The sequence below is a fragment of the Sturnus vulgaris genome, chromosome 1, assembly GCF_052056855.1.
Source record: "Sturnus vulgaris isolate bStuVul1 chromosome 1, bStuVul1.hap1, whole genome shotgun sequence".
Taxonomy (NCBI): domain Eukaryota; kingdom Metazoa; phylum Chordata; class Aves; order Passeriformes; family Sturnidae; genus Sturnus; species Sturnus vulgaris.
Window position 1 is genome coordinate 50,891,186 of NC_142243.1, and position 21,266 is coordinate 50,912,451.

The 21,266-nt window shown below is 38.8% G+C and overlaps 1 protein-coding gene across 5 annotated transcripts; it reads left to right on the top strand.

The window, feature by feature from the left end:
• Window positions 1-215: 215 nt before the first annotated feature.
• On the top strand, window positions 216-18,566 carry MLH1 (mutL homolog 1). 5 transcript variants are annotated; one of them, XM_088167221.1, is made up of 20 exons: window positions 216-392; window positions 1,122-1,229; window positions 1,649-1,739; window positions 1,868-1,966; window positions 3,736-3,809; window positions 4,899-4,971; window positions 5,244-5,335; window positions 6,640-6,682; window positions 7,320-7,408; window positions 9,655-9,767; window positions 10,348-10,441; window positions 10,973-11,126; window positions 11,858-12,216; window positions 13,005-13,153; window positions 14,553-14,661; window positions 15,412-15,475; window positions 16,025-16,189; window positions 17,090-17,182; window positions 17,521-17,634; window positions 18,142-18,566. In XM_088167221.1, the coding sequence occupies exons 6-20, from the start codon at window positions 4,969-4,971 to the stop codon at window positions 18,307-18,309; spliced, it is 1,809 nt and encodes a 602-aa protein (XP_088023347.1). In that variant the 5' UTR covers window positions 216-392; window positions 1,122-1,229; window positions 1,649-1,739; window positions 1,868-1,966; window positions 3,736-3,809; window positions 4,899-4,968; the 3' UTR covers window positions 18,310-18,566. The 5 variants fall into 5 exon arrangements, with proteins under 5 accessions (XP_088023347.1, XP_014747161.1, XP_088023350.1 ...); XM_014891674.2 differs by lacking the exon at window positions 1,122-1,229 and having other exon boundaries at window positions 221-392; XM_088167222.1 differs by lacking the exon at window positions 10,348-10,441 and having other exon boundaries at window positions 236-392.
• Window positions 18,567-21,266: the final 2,700 nt, after the last annotated feature.

The following is a 21,266-nucleotide window of genomic DNA, read 5'->3' on the forward strand; positions in this document are numbered from 1 at the left end:
TCCCTCGACCTGCTGGCAGTGTACTCCAAGATATCACTGGGCTTCTAGGCCGCAAGGGCCCGCTGGCTCAGGCAAGCCTGTTGTGCCTCGGGACGCCCCAGGTCGGACACACACTTTGCGGGTCGCGCCTCGGCGGGTCCCGACACCGCAGCGCCTCAGCACCTCCGCAGCGCGGCCTCCCGCCGCCAGGGGGCGCGCAACCCCCCTCCCCCCCCGGGCTGCGCCCACGCGCCCTGCTTCCCGCCCGGCCGCGGCCCGAGCGCGGCTCCCTCCCGGGCGGCACCCATGGCCAGCGTGATCCGGCGGCTGGATGAAGCCGTGGTCAATCGCATCGCCGCCGGAGAGGTCATCCAGAGGCCGGCAAACGCCATCAAGGAGATGATCGAGAACTGGTAACGCGGGATCCGCCCCTCCCGCAGCCCGGCCGCTCTGCGTGGGGCGGGGGGGCTCTGCCGGGGCTGACACCGCGGGCTGACACGGCGTGCCGCGAGGGGCGAGCGGGAGCCCGCGTGCCGAGGAGGGGCGGTACCTGTGTACACTCCTACGGAACGCACGGGAGACAGCTCCGCTTGGAAAGCCGTGTTCCTGTCTGCGTTTGTGCTCCGGGTTGTGCTGTTATTGTTTGAGAAACTTATGAATTGTTCGCTTTCGATGCCAGGTTAATAATTCATAGAATCATTTAGGTTGGAAGAGACCTCCAACCATTAACCTACCACTCCAAATCTACCGCTAAGGCATGTTCCTAAGCACATCTTCAGGTATTTTAAATACCTCCAGGGTCACCGATTCAAACACTTCCTTGGGCAGCCTATTCTATGCTTGACCACCCTTTCTGTGAAGATGTGCAACCTAATATCCAATCGAAATCTCTCCTAGTACAAGTAGAGGCCATTTCCTCTTGACCCATCACTCGTTCCTTCGGAGAAGAGGCCAACCCCCACCTTGGCACAACCTCCTTTCAGGGAGGTGAGAGCAGAAAGGTCACCCCTGAGCCTCTTTTTCTCCAGGCTAAACAGCCCCATGTCCCTCAGCCTCTCCTCATAGCCTTGTGCTCTAGACCCTTCAGGAGCTCCTTTGCCCTTCTCTGGACATGCTCCAGCACCTCAATGTTTCTCTTGTAGAGAGGGGCCCAAAACTGAACATGGGATTTGAGGTGGGGCCTCACCAGTGCTGAATACAGGGGGACAATCACTGCCCTGGTCCTGCTGGCCACACTATTGTTGATACAGGTGAGCATGTCATTGGCCTTTTTGGCCACGTGGGCACATGCTGGCTCATGTTCAGACAGCACCCTAACTAATGTTCAGACAGCACTCTAATAGCCCCCCCAGATCATTTTTCACATGGCAGCTTTCCAGCCACACTTCCCTCAGCCTGTAGCACTACATGGGCTTGTTGTTGCCCAAGGGCAGAACCTGGCACTTTATCTTGTTGACCCTCATACCATTGGCCTCAGCCCATCAATCTAGCCTGTCCAGATCCCTCTGCAGAGACTTCCTACCCTCCAGCAGATCAATGCTTCTACCCAACTTGATGTCATCTGCAAACGAATAAGGCTACACTCAATCCCCTCATCCAGGCCATGTATAAAGACACTAAATAGAGCTCTGGGATTGAAATTGCTTTCTTGGTTTCTTGGTTTCTGCAGTTTGGATGCTAAATCTACAAGTATCCAGGTAATAGTTAAAGAAGGTGGTCTGAAGTTCATCCAGGTTCAAGATAATGGCTGTGGTATCAGAGTAAGTGAACAAAGTTTACAGGTGTATGCTGCTGTTTAATACTACCTTTTAAAAATTATTTCAATTTATAAATGTTTCTAATCTTGAAAAAACTCAGGAAGTGAGTATTGCTTGTCCCTTTCACATAGAAAGAAGATCTGGACATTGTATGTGAGAGATTTACTACGAGTAAACTGCAAAAATTTGAAGACTTGGCTAGTATTTCTACATATGGTTTTAGGGGTGAGGTAAGCTCTTCATCAAAGTTTTGAAACTATTCGTTGTTATTCTTCTGTAGTGGGTTGTACATAGTATCACATTCCTGGTACTCTTTACAGAAGCTTCTGTTTTCTTAGAGAGTCTGCTGTGTGAATATAGTTCAAAATATATTTCAGTGTCTTTCAAGCTTAGGTGGATGTCTGTAGGGAGGTATATATTCTTTTTGCTTTCTGGAATAAGATTTTTTTTTTAATTGAAACAAAGTCTATCAAATGATGGTTCAGGAACCTACAGGTAAAAGACAGTGGAAGATTTGAGTGGAAGGTAAATCTTTGTTGTCAGACATTTGTCTAAATACCGCACTTAAAACTAAATGTGCAAAATGTACAGCGTTCTTCATTTATTTTTGCTGTTAGACAAAGTTAGTATCTTTGACCCCTCAGATATACTGGTTCTTCATACTTTCATAGACTGTATGTATCTAAACTCTGGAAGAACAGTCAAGGATCAGTTTAGCTTTCCCCTCTGGGTTAACAAGATATATGCGTGTCCTGTGCTCAGATAGATGGATTCTCACATGCCCCAGAGAGTAGACTGCTTGAATCCTCTCCTCACACACTTTCAACATAATCCTCTCCACAGCCAGTGGAGTCTGGTCCTGGTGAGGCTGGTTTCGTCTGTGTAGACATGTCCATTGAATTTTCCAGGAGAACCATTGTGACCTAACTTTAGAATATTACTTACAGTCAAGAGAAAGACTTGAGCAGGAGTGAGAGAGTAACAGCTAAAGCCTTCCAGCTGCTCTCTAGTTAACACGAAAAAGGCACTGTCCTGGTTTAGGGCAAATTTGCGAGAAAACTTCCAAAGGGTCCCCCCACAGGAAGCAAACCCAAGCGACCCCTCCCCCAACCAGTTTGGGAAAATTTTTCCTCAGGGAGAAGTGGAAAAAACCTGTTTATTCAACAGGCAAAGTACTTCCCAGCAGAAAAAATGAACAATACTGAACAACAAAACCTCTTGCCGCTCTGAAGAGATGACAAATTCAGAAAGTCTCTCTCCTGTGGGTGGTAGCTCGGCTCAGTCTGTTCTCAGTCCCTCCAGCACTGGAAAATGCCGCTGGCCAGGCCAGGCCCTGGTGGGCCACAGGTGCAAGCTCCTGGTGCTTCCCCCCAGTTCCCCAGTCCAGAGCAGGTTCAAGTAATTCCAGGAAAAAAGGAAAAAAAAATCTTTCCAGGGAACTTCTCTGTTTCAGTTAGTCAAAAACTAACTAAAAACAAAGGAGAGCTCTCTTCCGCTATCCACCACAGTGACATCATCTAGGAGAAGAAGCGATGAAAACTCCTATCTCTGTGTTTTGAAAACAACTGCCTCAGACATTCTACTGCTTCTCCTTCCTCCCCTTCACTCTCAGATCCAACCTTAAAGATACAAAACTTATTTCTGGGCTAAACAGATGAATGGGGATACAATTCAACATCACAAAGTCACCCCAGGACAGGCACGACTGTAATAATTTTGCAAATTTCTTTCAGTTACACTACATGGTTAGCCACTTGCATCATCAGAGATAACAAAATATTAGGGAAGCCAGAAGGATCTCTTGGATAAAACTACTGGAAGTTTAGTATTATAGGTACAAAAATTTGTTTAAGCTTTACTGACCTGCCGTTTCCTTGTAAGGATTTTTATTTATTACTTGCAAGTGGTATATTGAAATTTAGTGATGGTGTTGAAAGTGTGGACATGCTTTAGCGTTCTCTGGAGCAAGGTTTTACAAAGATGCTTTCTCTTTTCCCAGGCCTTGGCTAGCATCAGTCATGTTGCCCACGTTACAGTAACAACTAAAACAGCTGATGCAAAGTGTGCATTCAGGTATGCTACCTATTGTCCAGGTGACTTCTGCTGCAGGAATAACAAACACATGTATCAATTTCTGAGCTCCTATTATGGAGAAGGGTATGGTAAGGGCAGGTATCAAAAAGACTTGGAATGTAAAAAAATACATTTTTTGAAATTGTAAAGGTAAGCTTTAGCTTAATGATGTATTTTAAAATTGGTGGAGGTGAGCAGGAAATGGTGAAAGAACTTCTAATAGCTAATGTAGGTTAAACATTTTTGTTTTTCTCCATTTCAGGATAAAAAATTGTATATATATTACAGGCATCATGTCTAGCAAATTTGACAAGTCTCAGCACAAGAACTTACAGCTTAGTTTGTTATTGTATCTTTACGATATGAGAAGTGCTTTATCTTATCCAAAAAGAATTTTGAATATTCTTTTGAAAACTTAATCTAACTTAAAAGTTTTTCCATTAATTTCTTAACTACTTTTAAGAAAAGGGAGTGAGAAAAAAAGAGACATTCCGAATCTTGATTTTTCAAAATACTGTGTGATTATGCTTTTTCTTGCATTAAATATATAGGGTATGCTAGAGGGAAAGCAAAAGTCTGTCCTTTGAATTTATGTATCTCTATAACTTGCTGAAAGACCTACGTGGGTCAGAAATCTCTTACGCTCAAAATCCTGTTAGTGTCAAGGGAAACAAATCTTAGATTAAAGTCAAGAATTTATTGTTAGCATAACTGAAGTGTAAAGTCTAGTGGGAGAATTGTTATTATGCTTTGTCTAGCTATTAAAGAAAGAAAAAAATGCAGTAATGCAATCCTGCCTTTAGAGGAAAAGTCTCAGTAACACAGTTTCAAAACGCATATGCCATGATCTGCCTCCTTTCCTTTGTTATTGTTCCCTTTCCCCCACTGCCCCTCTGGCTCTTACAATCAGTGAACTCAGTTTTAGTCTAGAAGAAAGGTGGAGGAAGCTAATTCTCAGTGTCCTAAATTCTTTGCTGAGAGGAGTGTGACAATGATAGGAGTTGTTTTGTTTTCATCCTTTGTTTTCATCTGACCATGTCTGCCCTCCTGTAAATCTGGATGCCTGACAATTTTTTATTTTCTGCCTAGAGCTACCTACAGTGATGGAAAAATCAAAGCCCCTCCAAAGCCCTGTGCTGGAAACCAAGGAACTCAGATCATGGTAGGTTTTTATGCCTGTTCTCTCCTGTTCCTTTTCTATTCCTCTTGCACCAATTACATTGTAAGGTACATAACAGTATCATCTCTGAAGTTGCAGTTTGTTAGGTGTACCTAGGGAGTTAAGGAGCAAACTGAATGTTGATTCTTCAGAACCAAAGTATTCTCACAAAATTTATATATAAAATAAAAATTAACAAGATGGATTTAGATTAATTCTATAGTAAGAGAGAATTTTTAAGAAATTATTTTTAATTGTGAACTTCTTCTCTGTAGGTTGAAGATCTCTTTTACAATGTAAATACAAGGAGGAAGGCTTTAAAGAATCCAAACGAAGAATATGCAAAAATACTAGAAGTTGTTAGCAGGTAAACTAAAATAGGAGACACCCAATTTTATATACTGCCATAGGGAGTACTGGGGTTTTCCAGAGAGACTGGCAACTGTGTATTTGGTGTCATTTTGTTGTTGGTGGTGGTGATTTTGTTTGTTACATTTTTTTAAACTATTTGTTAGTGTGCAGTGTCAGATAAACAGTCTGTCCAATTTGATGTGAAAAATCCAGATAAGGAAGTAGTGTATTCTATTTGTGGCTATTAATTATTTGTAAGAATTCCGGCAAATAAATGGTGATGGACTTGAACAAGTGAACTTTAAATGTACCTGGACTGAATAGAATTTATGTAAAAACTGCTCAGGAGCATTGAGATTTGGCTGAATACAGAAAAGTTGAATTACCCCAAAAAGGAGTAATATCACTTTAGCTATTGCGTGTTCCGTTCTCAAGCCACTTGGTTGTGTCTTTTGCCACTACTGTAGTCTTCCATAGTGTGCAGAGGTTTTGCAAGCAGGATCTGCACAATTTAAGGAAAATAATTGCTTTCAACTTTCAGAGGACACAAAAGGTAGCAAAGAGTAGCAAGACTGTATACCAATTTTTAGCCTATTCCCTAAATAAACTATATAAGAGTCTTTACTGTGTTAGGCCGACCTTAGCCAGGAGGTGGAGGGTCAGATCCTGCTGTTCTTTTGAACAGGATGATCTGAAGTCTTGCTGAGTTACAGCCCTCCACGTCATTGGTTGTTCTTTTTCATTAGGATTTTTCTATTACTTAATTTCGGGGTTTCTTTCCTCTTGAATTTTTGAGTTCACAGTCACAGCAGTCTTTGTTGCATTTTTACATTTCTCATCTTGCAAGGTTCTATAGTGTGTTTTGCTCTCAATGCAGTAATTTCCCTAGAATTCTGAGCCAAGATTATGCAGCTGCAGTGTATCAGATCTCAGCCATGGGATCACAGATAGCTGAACTGTCTGGGTAGGGGAAGCTAGAAGGGCAGGCCAGCCATTATTCAGATGCTTTTCCATAGTAGTTGCGACTTGATTTTATTATACTGAGGATGTTTTGATGGGTTTTTTAGTTAAACCTGTACAGTGAAACTGAAAAAAACAGGCCTGTAGAAGCTGATCCTTGAATTTCTTACGGCTATAGTTAAGTTATAAATAGGACACACGTTTGGTTTTATTTAGCAGTTCAATCTGCAAAAGCTCAGCTTGGCTCAAATTGCATTACTGTCTAACAGGAAGTGAAATTACTAACTGCTTTTCAGCAACCAGGAAAAACAATTACCTTTTCTTCCGCATACTGCCGACTTATATTTATCTATTTTTCAGGTATGCCATCCATAACTCAGGCATCAGCTTTTCAGTTAAAAAGGTGTGTAAATAAAGTCTGTAACTTCACTGTGTTTCTGTATGTGCCTGTGTGTATGTACATAATGTGTATATCTGAAAATATACAGAAAATTTGCACTGCATCTTTTGCAACAGGAACGGCATAGAGAGCCTTCCATTACTCTGAAATTTTGAAGGGTATGTTGGTACAGTTTGGATATAAAGCACATCAGTTAGAAGTAAACAAGACAAGAATATATTTGTCGGGAGTTTGAAGGATTCTGTGTGGTCAGTGCTGTATTTGGTTTAGCTTTATGTGTTGTTTTAGCTTCTCTGGAGAGCTTGGTTACTAAGTGCTGTATGAAAGAGGCTGGGGTAGATTATCTTTGTTCTGTGCCATTCTAGATAATTATTTACTAAATTGAGTGTGTTCCTCACTTTCCAGGGATGGAGTTACTAGCCCCAGTGGGTCTGATGTGCTCTAGCTGGTCTTGTAAACATGTGCCATTTACCATCCATTGTTTTTTTGAACATGAATAAGTAAATAAGAATACAAAACAATATAATGATATGTCATTCCCTGCATTTTTTTTTTAGAAATGTTATTGTTTGATTTAAAGTATTTCTAAAATTTCTTCCAGAAAGGTGAATTGATTGATACAAGCTCCTTCTCTCTTTAGCAAGGTGACACCGTGTCAGATGTTAGAACCTTATCCAACGCCTCAACAGTGGACAACATTAGGGCCATCTTTGGAAATGCTGTTAGCAGGTACGTTGATGTCAAGTTTCCTTTTGATATGAAGGTTTCCAGTGAATCACCCTCCCTTTTCTCTTTAAAGACCAAGGGCTATCATAACATTTCTTACTTCTTTCACTGTTAATTTCAGAGAAGAGGGAGTGCTGCAGTTAGAGAGCTCTCCCTTATTTTCAGAATGGGTGACACTTTTTTTGGGCACCATAGGGAAGAGGAAAGTTACTAAATTTTATTCCTTTAATGCACTGGAAAGGAGTCGTCTGCTTGTAACTTTCTGTGTTGCTCATGTAAAAACAGCAAGCTGAACCTGTGTTCTCTAAAAGTTCCTCACCTCTTCCTATACCATGAAAATCTTACCTCTTCTTACTGTCTGCTACCTGATAAATTTTGAAGCTACTCATATTGTTTCTTTCTGAAATCTTACAGTTTCTTATTTTGACAAAAGCTACATTAGCTGAAGCTGTGTAAATCAAATAGAAAGATGGAAAAAAAAATCTTTTGAAGATGTATCTGCCATGTTAGGAAAAATTCTCTTTATGAGACTTTCAGCTGTGAAGAATTCATTGTATGAATTTGTCCTGTGAATAGTTGTATGTCTCTTTGATTCTCTTCTGTTACTGACTGAAGTTTCACATTTAATGAATGTAATTTCTAATTAATGAAAGCACTTTAGGAAGCACAGCAAAATAGAGAGGTTAAGTAATGAGGTTTGCAGTGTTCTGCGTATTTCTTTGCTGTGCATTTGTTTATTTCTACTACAGATGATACTCATCATTTGATAAGAGCTTTTCCTTTCTACAGTTCAGGATAAATTGTCCATTTCAAAGTAATGTTTTGATAATTTCTTTTCAAACAATAACTTACCCAGTTCAAGGTGGTGTAAAAAACTGAACACAAATAAAAATGGCACTTGGTATATATTGAGATTGAATTGGAAATAAGTAGCCCTTAAGTCTGTTCTGTGTTAACTTTAGAAGTTGGCATAACGCCTTCATAGAGAAGAACTGTGCCCCCAAAGTGGGCTTTCCTTGACTAATGAATTATGAAAGTTATTGAAATTGTTATGAAAATAGTTAACGTTAGGATCTATGTGTATGAGCAAGAGAGAAGTTTTTTACATTTTAACGACTTCTTAACAGACCACCAAGACATATTAGACTGACAAAAGTGGAGAAAGTAGTCCAAGAAAAAATGTGTTTATTCTTCCCTGGCTGGAGACACGTTTGACGTGCTCTTGTCAATCTCCTTCAATGACTTAAACAATGAAATGCATATTAGAATTATCAATAGATTAAAATGCTATGGATACTGTGATATGCTACAGTATTAAAAGGATAATGAGGGTAATTTTACAGATTCCAAACATATAACATTACCAGTTTACACTTAAGAAGAGGAAATTATGCAGTTCAGGTTAAATAATTACTGTGTCCCAGCAGTCAGTGTTTGAGCTCTCAAATAAATCTAATGTTTTCATTAACTGTGATAGAAGATAGATCAGTATATGAAGTAGTGAGACTTGAGCAATAGGTTGTAAGCCAAAGTTGACCTTTAGATGAACCTTCCAACCATATGTTATATGATATTTGTATTTGCTCGTTAGCAAAATACACATGATCATTAGCAAAATATGTAGTGTTATAAGAACAGATTTATCTTTCCATATTTAGAGGATGGACAAGGCTGTGAAAACAGACATCTGACCTTGTTTGGAGGTCAAAGCCAACTCCCTTAGTTCCTTCTTGGCCCAGCCAGGCTTTAGGTGGAACCCAAGAGGATAAAGAAACCAGATGTTTCTGCATTAGAGTTATATGAGCTTTTTTATTCAACAATATAAAAGTTGGACCCTCTTCCAGTGAAGGTGGAGTCTTCACCTACGTGTGGATGCACTATGTAGGATTTCCCAGTTATCAGGGGTGGTTCTCCAGTCCTTCACTGTGGCCGGGGCTCCCCAACTGATGTGTGGATCTGGATGATGGTGAAGTGTCAGGGTAAAGTGTTAGGATGATGCGTTTTCTTAATCACTGTAAGCAATCTTTTTTAGTAATGATTAGGTACATTACTTATATTATCCTTTTTTAATTATTTGCTGTTTTGAACTATAGTTAATGACACCCCTTAAAGTTAGTGTCTGTGTCTTTGGTGTCTGTGCTGACCCTGCCAACTGGCAAAACAGAATATCGCTGCTTGTGAGTGCTGTTTTTATATTTATATCAACAGAAGAATTAATTTTTTGTTTGTGTTTCTGTCAAACTTAACAGGGAACTCATAGAAGTGGGCTGTGAAGATGCAAATCTGGCCTTTAAAATGAAAGGTTATATCACGAATGCAAACTACTCTGTGAAGAAATGCATATTTTTACTCTTTATAAACCGTAAGTTTAAAAAAAAGGCATCATTTTGTACAGTCATATGTTGCTTACATAATCAGAAGAACAAAACTTTCATAAGACGTTCAAAGTGCATGGACATTCTTAAAAACATTTTTAAGAAGAAATATTACAGTTAATTGTAAATATTAAAATGTTTTTTGATTTGTAATGTGCATCACACTTGGCACTGTATTTAGTGGAAAACAGCTAAGATTGAACTTAAAGAAACTTTGGAGTATCAAGGTTATGACTGTGTCCTGCCAGCTTACACAGATTGATCTCTCCATTCTGTAGCAACACTGGCATGGGTTGCCACAAACCTTGACTGTATGAAATAATGAAAAGGTAGTCTGGTTATTTCAGTATTTGTGTGAAAAAATATTTCTAAGTGTCAAACATGCTGAGAAAATACTGTCTATTCTTGATTTTATATGAAGAATAAATAGGTCTTGGGAGGAAATGGGTATAACCATTGATTCCCATTGAAGACACAAAGTGTGAAGGTGTTTGAAGGAGTAGCTGGGCACTGTGCAGTGTGTTTTAGCTGGGCTCTTTGGAAACAGTGCTGTGTTCTGTGTTTCAGATCGGTTGGTAGAGTCAGCTGCTATGCGCAAAGCCATAGAAACTGTGTACGCTGCTTATTTGCCAAAAAGCATGCACCCATTCCTATACTTAAGGTAAAGTAATAGGAAGAAGTAGCCTTTTAATGCTGTATTGTAGGCTATAACTAGGGTGAGTAGGTTTAGAAGGACATTTCTCTTCTTCATGATAGTGTTAAGCATTGCACTGAGGTAATTAATCTCCAGGCAGGAGATAATTAAATAACATTAAGAAAATCTTAAGAAGACAGACCTTATTTTTAGAAGCAGTGAGTATCTGTAATATCAGCTGAAGTCCTTTCCTATTAATTCATGAGATACTGCAAGTAAAAGGTATTTCTAAATGTGGGTTTTTGTAGCTGTACAATGAAGAGGTTGGTTTAAGCTTACCTATGTAAGCTCATTTTGGTGAATGATTTTGGATTATTTTTTAATTATCTAAACAAGACTGACTGTAATATAACTTCAGCAGGTCTCAAGATCATTTTGACTTCTTTGTATGGAATAGCATCCCCAAGCCTGACAAATTTTGTCAAATTTGAACCAACCTTTGCTTTCTCTGCCATCCTTGGGATATTTTAGGTTAACTTCTTTTAAAATGTTTTGTAGCCTGGAAATAGCTCCCCAGAATGTAGATGTGAATGTGCATCCTACAAAACACGAGGTCCATTTTCTTCATGAAGACAGTATTCTGGAGCATGTGCAACAACATGTAGAGAGCAAGTTATTGGGCTCTAATTCCTCAAGGATGTACTTCACTCAGGTGAGAACATCTATTGAGTGATGGTAGTTCTGCATTATTTTAATGATCAAGGATAATTTACTCTGTTCAATAGTAAAATCTTTGCTGATATGGCATTTATCAGTGTTGTACTCGTACCTTTAGGTCTTTGCTCTGTTTCCAGAGCACTTTAATATACTGGTACTTTAATATACCAGTGTTAACAATATGGCAAAAGAGAAAAAAAGTATGAGAACATTTTAAGTACATTTATATCAAGGACCTGATTAGTTGTCTTGATTTTATAAGTATGTTGGCCTTCACATGTGGTAAATTATGTTTTTATTCTGCCCTGGTTTATGTGAAGAAGATGTGATTGAGGAAACTGATCTGTGTATTTGATAACACTTTGGATTTAATCTTACCAGAAAAAACTCCGTAAGATACTCTAGTCTCTCTTTATGTAAAGCATAGCATAAGAATTACTGTAATTTTTATACAAACTAATTTCCTTGTGGTTTTTTGACCTTAAAGATTTTTTCTTTTGAGACAAAGGAACGGTAACTAATGATTTTAACTGCCAAGATAATGAAATTCACTCTATGTGGATAGCAAGTGCAAAGCTGGTGGCATTTTAAGTAGTTGACGTGTTGCTGAGGGTTTCACATTTGCCTCTGAGTAGTAAGATACTGTGAAAAGTATGACTAATCTTCCTGATTCTTTTTTTCTTGTTGTTCAATCTCTTCTCTTTGCTTCTTCATGTCTGAATGAAGACACTGCTTCCAGGGATTGACTGCTCTTCCAGTGAGGTTGTAAAATCAGCAGCTAACTCTTCTGTGGTTACCAAGGGAACCAGTGAAAAAGTTTATGCAAATCAGATGGTGCGCACTGATTCCCGAGAGCAGAAATTAGATGCTTTTCTTCAGCCAGTGAACAACCCCCTAAGTGCAGGCCCCACTGAATTGATAACAGAGGTTAATGCAAGACCTCCAGAGAGTTCACACAGGCCCCAGGATGCTGAAATGGAAGAAGTCAGTGACCCGGTTGAAGTGGCTGATGTTCAGGAGGATACAGTGAAGCCTGGGGGGCCGAGTGAGAGTGGTCACTTGTTTCCTGAGACTTTGCCTTCTCTGTAAGTCCCACCTTTCCTGAACTGGTGCAAAGCTACCTATTTATTTCATGGCATAGCCCTGAAACTATAATTTTTTCTGATCTCTTTGGGCTACCTCTTTTCAAGAAGGGAAAAATTCTCTAGAATAACTTCTCATGACATTTTATTGAGAAATTAAACCTAATCTGTGAACTGTAAATTATATAACTTGTGATAAATTTTGTGACTGGAATAGGATTTCTATGCGTAATGAAAGGCAGGAAGCAGTATAAATAATGGCATTATTAGGGAGTTATTAGTTTAGGGAGATCATACTGGTCTGTCTCTTTCTGGAAGCCTCCGTTTTGTGAGGGATAGAAACTACATCACTGAATTTGATAACATTACCCTAGTAAAGGCTAAAGTACTATAAACTTTTATAGCTCCTGCAGGAGCTGTTACAAGAGGCCAAAGTCTTCTGAGGGAATCTGATTCCCTTTCCACAGTATTACAGAAAAATGGGCATGGAAGAGAAAATAATTGGAAATATCAACATTTTTGATGTGTCCTTTAGAGCCCATTTTGCTAGGTGCTTAAGCAAGGGTTGCCTGATGTGATTGGTATTAGAGTGTCACAAATTCTCTTAAAGTTCTGAACTACCCTTTCCTAACAAATTGTTCCTCAGAAGCAAAGTAAAACTGTCTTTCTGGGAAACTGTCTGCATTTCCTGTGTTAACATACAGCATGTGAATTGATCATCTCATCTGTTGCTGTGTTTGGCCTAAGTTATGGGAGAATTGAACATAATTCGTTTTGTTTTGGTGTTGTAGGAAGAGACCACGGGAAGACATGGATGTAGAATTGGAGAAAAATTACACCAGAAAGGACATGACTGCTGCCTGCACCCCTAGAAGAAGAATTATCAACTTGACCAGTGTGTTGACTCTCCAGGAGGAAATTAGTAACCAGACACATGCAAGTAAGCAAGACTTGTTTCTCAAAATAACTGTTATTCCACCAACTAAATATGACTGAAATCAGAAAAAGTATTTAAAAGGCGGTCCAGTGAACTTACAAGCAAGTTTTTAACAAAAGCTTTTGCTTTTCATTTTTGTTTGTATCTGTCCCACTTGTATGAAATGGCGAGACTTGTAAAATGCTCTCTTTTTTGTTAGGAGTTGTTTTAGACAAAGGTAAAAGGTTTATGATTCTTTTAGGGTGTTTCCCTCCTAACTCAGTTGCCTCTGAAGGCAACTTACACTGACTCATACCCTTATTATTCATATGTCTAAATGCTGGGAATCTCATGTCCTGGGGGTTTTGCTGGATTTATTTTGATTTTTCTGGTTGTGAGAATTGGGGGCTCTCCACACAGACATGTATAATAAATAACTTTTCTATAAATTGATAAGAATCTTAATATTTAGAAAGCATGAACTTTTGCTTTACTTGTGCTCCAGTAAATGTTTTGCAGAAGACTGGTATTTCTGACTCAGTAATTCCAGATCTGACTGTCACTGTTTAAATACTCAAATCAAGGAGTTGTCCCTGAAACTTAAAACACCCAAAAATGTCTCAAAGTGCAGGATAAAACTTGTGAATCTGCCTGAGGTTGTGTCTCATCTTCACATCTGTAAGAAATACCTAAAAGAGACTTTGGAAAGAGAGAAGTCTTTTCTTAGTCTGTTACATTCCTTTATAAAATATAATAATTGAATTAAGGTACTGTAGTGCTTTGTATATGCTGTGTCTGCAGTGCCAAACAACTGTAACAAAACTGCTCCAAAGGATGGCAACTAGTGATTTTTTTTTGTGAAATACCTAAAGTGAACTCTTCTATTAAATCTGACTTCTCATACCTTTCCCAGCCTTCTCACTCATACATATATTTTTTTAAAGTTACTTTGTGAGAGAAAAGTAAAGAAATTATGAAAAAAATATTATGGACCTATTCTATCACACTTCGAGAATTTAGTTTGATAATACCTAGATTGTGTTGCAAAGCTGTTTTTTTTGCGAAGCACCTGCAGTTTTTGAAGTATATGTGTGTTCCTCACCACTCTCCTGTGGCTGGAAATTAATTTTGGAAGGCTATTGAAACACAGGGACTTGAATTTCATTTTTCCTAAGTAGCATTTGTAGTTTAAATGTTATGCTTTACTAGTATAAGTATGCACAAAAGTTATTAATATTTCAAAACTTGTGAATAATTGGCCATATAAGGATATGTAAGAAGAAGCAGGGCTGTAGGAGTGACTGAACAGTAATCTGAGACTTTCATGCTACAGAAACAAACCACTCAACTAAATAAATGAGGGCAGGGTTGCAACTATGAAATGACATTCTTTTGTTTCTTCCCCACCTCTCTGTTGTTTCAGAACTTCAGGAGATGCTACATGAGCACTCATTTGTTGGCTGTGTCAGTCCTCAGTGGGCTCTGGCTCAGTACCAGACAAAACTGTACCTTCTCAATACAACAAAACTCAGGTAAAAGAGTTGTTAGACCTGTTGGCGGCTGAAGTAAGTACGAATTGTGAAGCTAATTAGAAGAAGGAAGGAAATGACAGGGAAAACAATATTGTTCTCCTGTTGCCTGTGAAAAGTCATGAGACTAAAGATTAAGTAGTCCATTGAGAACCATGGAAACAAGTCTGGCACACTTGGGAAAAGTTGCTGGGAATCAGTGTAATTAAAATGCCAACTACTGTATTGTGTGCTCACAGACAGTGGGAAGGGAAAGACTTTTTCTTGTTTCATGATGATCTAGGTGATCTGTGATCATCATCATCACGATTCGCTGTAGGATCATCTACAGCACGCTGTATCAAGGAGAGGCTTCAGAAAAGTCCTGGAAAACATTGTATCCAGTTGAGTTAAGAGTATCTGCAGGACATGATTGTAACAGGAAATTTGTAATTATGCCTGTGCAGCCCTACAGGGCCAGCTACATTAATTTTTGTAACAAATCAGAGAATAGACTTGAGATAGACACATCTATTAATTTCCCAGTTCCTTTGCATTTCTTACAGTGCAGTAAAGGAGTAAAGAAGTTGAAATATAAAGTATCAGGGAATAAATTGATAGCAATTGGATACTTGAGTATGTAAGATATTTATTAATAGGACTGGATATGTATAGCTGATGTTTCCAGGATGATCCTTACTTTCCCCTCTTAATTAAGGTAACTTGGATATATTCAATCCTGTACATATAATTATTTTTTCTGCTTATATTTAGTAAAGAACTCTTCTACCAAATACTTATCTATGACTTTGCAAACTTTGGAGTCTTAAGGTTGTCTGTAAGTATAATTGTACATTATATCCTATAGAAAAAGATTTTTTTTAAAAATGTATTTACAATATGTCTATCCTTTTAGACTAATGTATCGTTTTGGTTGCACAGTCAGGTTGGCTTTTGTCCACTATAGGAATGTTGTCTTGTTTCTCAGTAAGACCAGAATGTAGAAAACTTAGTAATTTTGTAGCTGTTACTGTTAGATTGTCATCCTGGCTGCTTGTTATTAGTATCAGTTGTAGTTATTTACCAAGTTTTGCTGTTGCTCATTACATTGGGACAAATAATTAATTTGAATATACACTCTGCAGAAATACAGTGTTGATTGCCAGTGTTTATTCTGTAAAATATCACAGTGTTCAGTGTGATTGTGGACTGCAGAGAAAGAAGAAAGAAATTCATACCTTTTTAGCTTGGTTATGATAAACAGAACTGTTAGTTCTGCAGGCCAGAAACAGCGTATTACAATTAATTAGTATGTGAAGCAAGAAGTTACAGATTTCCAATTGAGTGTGCTGATCATTAACCAAAGTTTTGCCTTCTTCATTTTTAGGAGCCAGCTCCTTTATATGAGCTTTCAATGCTTGCTTTAGAGGATCCCGAAAGTGGCTGGACAGAAGAAGATGGCCCAAAAGAAGGGCTTGCTGAGTACATTGTGGAGTTTTTGAAAAAGAAGACTGAGATGTTGAAAGATTATTACTCTCTTGAAATTGATGAGGTGCCTGCAGCTGTTACTTCTGACAGTAAATGAATGGTGGACTTGGCAGTGTTAGGTTTATGGTTGGATTAGATCTTAAAGGTCTTTTCCAATCTAAGTGATTCCATAACTCTACGTTTTGGTGACAGACAACTGCAGTAGTTTGCTTGCAGTGTTTACTATCACTAAGAACTAATTCCAGTAAGATTTTAGGTGGCTAACCCTTTCATTTAAAATGCTCAGGGCTTACACAGCCCTTAAGAAGGGTGCTACACAGAGTTTCTATTTAATTAGTTACCAAGTCACAGAATGGGTTGGGTTAGCAGGGTCCACAGTGAGTCATCTGTTCCAACCTCCTTGCTTAGGCAGGGTCATCCTGGAGCACATCACACAGGATTCTGTCCAGATGGAGATGGTTCTTGAATATCTCCAGCGAGGGAGACTCCACAGCTCTCTCTGGGCAATCCACAATTTAGTCATTGCTTCTATAACTAGAATGCAGATCTCTTTACCAACAAAGTATGCATCTTAACCAGCTCTCAGGTCAGACAGGGCTGCAGCACCACTGTGGCTCTCAATGTGTCTTTTTTCTGTGTGACTTAAGACATCCATTGCTTTATACAAAGGTGAGCAGCTTCATCAAGCCCAGGCACATCATTTGGATATTTGACTGGGAAGTGGTATATGTGTAACCTAGAGCTAGAGGAGAAGGCTGAATTCAGCCACTCCTTGAGCTGAGTGGCTTAATACATGCCTTGTGAAATTAAACACCACCCATTACTCTTCGTGGAATGACTGCCAGGCATTGGGCTTTAAAAACTTGTAAGGCTCGCTGAGTTTGGTAAGAATCAAAATACATAAGAGTTTTGGTGCATTTATGGCATTTATTTTTTAAATTGAAGTAACAATGTTGCCTTGCAGGAAGGAAATCTTACTGGGTTACCGCTTCTGATAGACAACTATGTCCCACCATTGGAAGGACTGCCTATGTTTATCCTGCGCTTGGCCACAGAGGTATATTCTCTCAATGATTTTATTAATGCGCAATTATTTTTTTTACTTTAAGCAATTCCAGCCTGCCTTTGCAGTTGCTGGTGCAGCTTAAATGTACTGTTAAGTGTTCCAGATGCTCTTCTGTGGTTACTGATTACTTATGCTTTACCTCTGTATTCATAACTGACTGACCGAGCCTCTATTTTGATTTAAAAGCCTGCATTCCTACCCTCTTTTATCATTCTTGACTTTACCAGGACAAAAATGGCCAATACATTAATATAAATTTTCCGTATTAAGATTCTATCAAGTCTCTGAGTGCTATCCAGATTCTATAAAATGACTTTTTTTTTAAACAGGTAAATTGGGATGAAGAAAAGGAGTGTTTTGAAAGCCTAAGTAAAGAACTAGCCATGTTCTACTCCATCAGAAAGCAGTATATAATAGAGGAATCCAACCCAACAAACTCTCAGGTACTAGTCCTGTGAGCAGGTAACTAACAACATACAGGAAACTTCTGCTCTTTCAGATATAGACTTCTAATCCTAGCTCTTTAAGGGAACTGAATCAAGTAGCAGTGTGGCACGATTCTGAAAGAAAGTGGCTTAAATTTTATGAAGTATTATAGGTATTGAGGGAACATTTGGACATTGTAGTGTACTTAATATTATTACAAGTCTCCTTGGCCTCTGAGTTGGGAATGGCTTTTTTTATGCTATATTTCTATAGAAGAATAAGGATGCATATAAATTAAAAGTACAACCTGATTGTGTCTAAATATCTGCCTAATTGATCAGTTAAGCTCAACCATTCTGCAAGTGAACTTTACAGAGCTTAGAATTAACTGTATAGAATGAACTTTTCTAATACCAGCAGAATTTTACAATTGCTGTAGTCATACATAGTAAAGATTTTGAGGTGTGCTCTCCTCTAGTTAAACAGTATCTCTGTTTGTTTGTCTTTGTTTTCCTGTATTTCAGAATGAAGATTCTGAGTCTGGTTCAACAACATGGAAATGGACTGTGGAACATGTGCTTTACAAAGCTTTTAGGACTCATCTTTTACCTCCTAAGCACTTTGCAGAAGATGGCAACATTTTGCAACTTGCTAACCTGCCTGACCTGTATAAAGTTTTTGAAAGATGTTAAGCAAGTAGTTATTAGAGACTGTTTTTTAAGATAGACACCATTCATGTTACTTTCAGTTTTACTTCATAGAATATAAAGTGAAATCTTGATGGAGGAAAGAAAGAGGGGATTTAGTACCTACTAAACTGCTAACATGACAGTAAATTGTCTATTTTCCTCAAAATATAAAAAAAAATTATTTCATCAAAATATAAAAAAACTTATTTTTGCTGTGTCTAAAACCAATGAAAATCCCTAAAATAAAATCTCCACTCGCACTCTGAGTTTTCCTATTAAACAAACTGCTAACAGAATACACTTCTACTAAAGAAAATATACTGGGTTAAGTGATTGTGGAAGAAGACAGAGCTTAATTTAGTTGAAATTTGAATGCTTTAACTTTGCTTGCCTCTGGAAATCAAACTAGGTTACCTGCATTTTTTTGTTTTAAGTGTGAACGTCGTCTGACAGTACCTGCAATGTGAGTGGAAAAGCACTTAAAATCATCTCTTACTGCAGGAGTTAGTCTTGTAATATTTCAGGGCTCTTGCTGAAATAAGGCAAATCCCTTTTAATCAAGGAGTCAGAGAATAGAAATAGGAATGTTCTGGTAGATATTAAATGAGCATGCACACATAATATTCATTATCTCCAATTTAGTGAGTAGGGCTTGAGAGGTCTGCTACTTTCAAGGCTGTGTCCCAACAGGGAAGACATTTTTCTAAGTCCAAGAGGTATCTAGCATTCAAACCAAAAAGGAAAGCAAGCTTCATTTTTGCACTGTAAAGATTTCTGTTCCATTTGAAAGCAGCTGGTACAAGCAGAAGCATTAATCCTCTTGCACTGCTGAGGTCCCAAACCCTGCCTTATTTGTCATTGAGAAATACTCATGAAAGGCAGGAGTTTGATATGAGTCTGTCTTAGGCTGCAATGCAAGATGTATCCAACAGTATGTATTCTGTCACCATCTGTTGAAACTAGGTAAAGCAGTGTTCTTTATCACTTCCATGACCCATTCCTCATTAATTTCAGGGGAGATATCCTGTTAATAGGCCAGCTGTTAACACCAGGTAGGACAGTTTTCTTTATCTCTTCAAGGAACCATCCTCTGTCCACGGAGATATCTTCTGTTAATGGGACATTAAGTCTTACTTCATGACATCATCCCATTGTGAGATGCTCCACCCAGGGGGAGGAGCCAAGCATTTCCTACCTAGATAAAAATCTGAGATTTAGAACACCAAGGCAGCCTTTTTCCTCTAGACTCCCAGAGGAAGACCAGGCCCATCTACACCACTACTAGACCTTGAGAGGAAAACCACACCCTTCTAAGAATCACTGCTTCAACAGAACCACATCACTCACTCCAGGAGGGCCGCAGCCACCATTTAATCAGACTGCTACCAACACCCTGACCAACAGGGTGTCAGCTTGTATTCTGACTCTGTCAGTGTTTTTTTGTATTACTGCATTTTTATTTTAATTTTCCTAGTAAAGAACTGTTATTCCTATTCCCATATTTTTGCCTGAGACCCCCTTAATTTCAAAATTATAATAATTTGGAGAGAAGAAGTTTACATTTTCCTTTTCAATAGAGGCTCCTCCCTTCCATAGCAGATAACTGTCTTTTCAAACCAGGACAGAGTCCAAAGACAAGTCCTCTCAAGATGGGCACCTCCTGGCCTCAAGTAAAGTATAACACAAGGGGCTGTGTAACTTAATATATTTCAGGGATGCCAGATGCAGATGCTGAACTTCTTACCTGTGATGTGCCAGCTTCAAAAGTGGGAATTCTCAATAGTAGAAAACCACATAGTTCCAGAAAGCATCTTCTTCTGCTTCCCCTCCTTGATGACAATCTTGGCAATGGGAAATCATGTCTTCCTGAGCCAGTCAGCCCAGCAAATGAAACCTGAAGTGAGCAACTGGCTTCAGCTGGCCTCAGCCCACATATTAATTCTGGCAATGAGGGGGCATGGAAATTGTGGAGAATATAAGAACTACTAATGGAAATTGTATTTGTATTGTGATCCCATTGTATCTTGCCCTTGCTAGTGTGCTTGTCTTGTGATTTCAGGATACTGCTGTATCACTTTTCTTATGTAACGCCTAATATATCAAGTAAGTAAATTTGACATTGAACATGGAAAGCTCCCCCTGTGGAACATCCAAAAGAACCTGGACTCTGACATGTACGTGTGAGAAATACCTCTGAATCAATACAGGCATGCTTACATTACATGTTAAGTGTGGCATGAGAGTCTGGTATGCACTCTCATGCCATGTAACATGTGCCAGCTCCTCATCACACTGCTGTACCCCCACAAAACTAACAACTCCCAAGATCATAAGTATATTCTGAGTTACGCTCATTTTCTTCTGCTTTTGGTGGCTTTTCTCCTGGCATTTAATGGAAACATGATTACATAGTGCCAAGTTTCTGTCACAAAATGAAAAATACTCATAATAAAGCTCAAATAGGGTTTTCTTCTAATTTGATACAGCTTAACTGACTTTGCATAAAAAATGCAGGAAATCTTTCTTGCAAAGTATATTTTGAAGTTAAGATGGCAATAAACCATCAATCAAAACATTCCTGTCACATACATGACAAGCAGGTAATGGTATTACTTTAATTAACAGCTTGTTAACTAACAGTTAACTTCTTAAATCTCATTTTCAAGCCCAACAAAAAGAAAACCCAACATATTAGAAGGAACACAAAGCCACATTGCTGTCATAGTCATGCCAAGCAATTCAGTCTGTTACCATGGGCCTTAACATGAACAATTGCCTCTTTTGATTAGAATCAAAAGCAAACAGCTTTTTTAAGGAAAGGTTGGTGGAAAGTTCTGGAGATGTAGCTGGGGCTACCCAAGGAGAGCAAAAACATCATCAGGGAGGGCAGGATTGCTCAATAGTTTTTGAGTCAACTTTGCAGGTTTTACAGGTAGGTTTGAGAAGAGTGAAGAAAATTA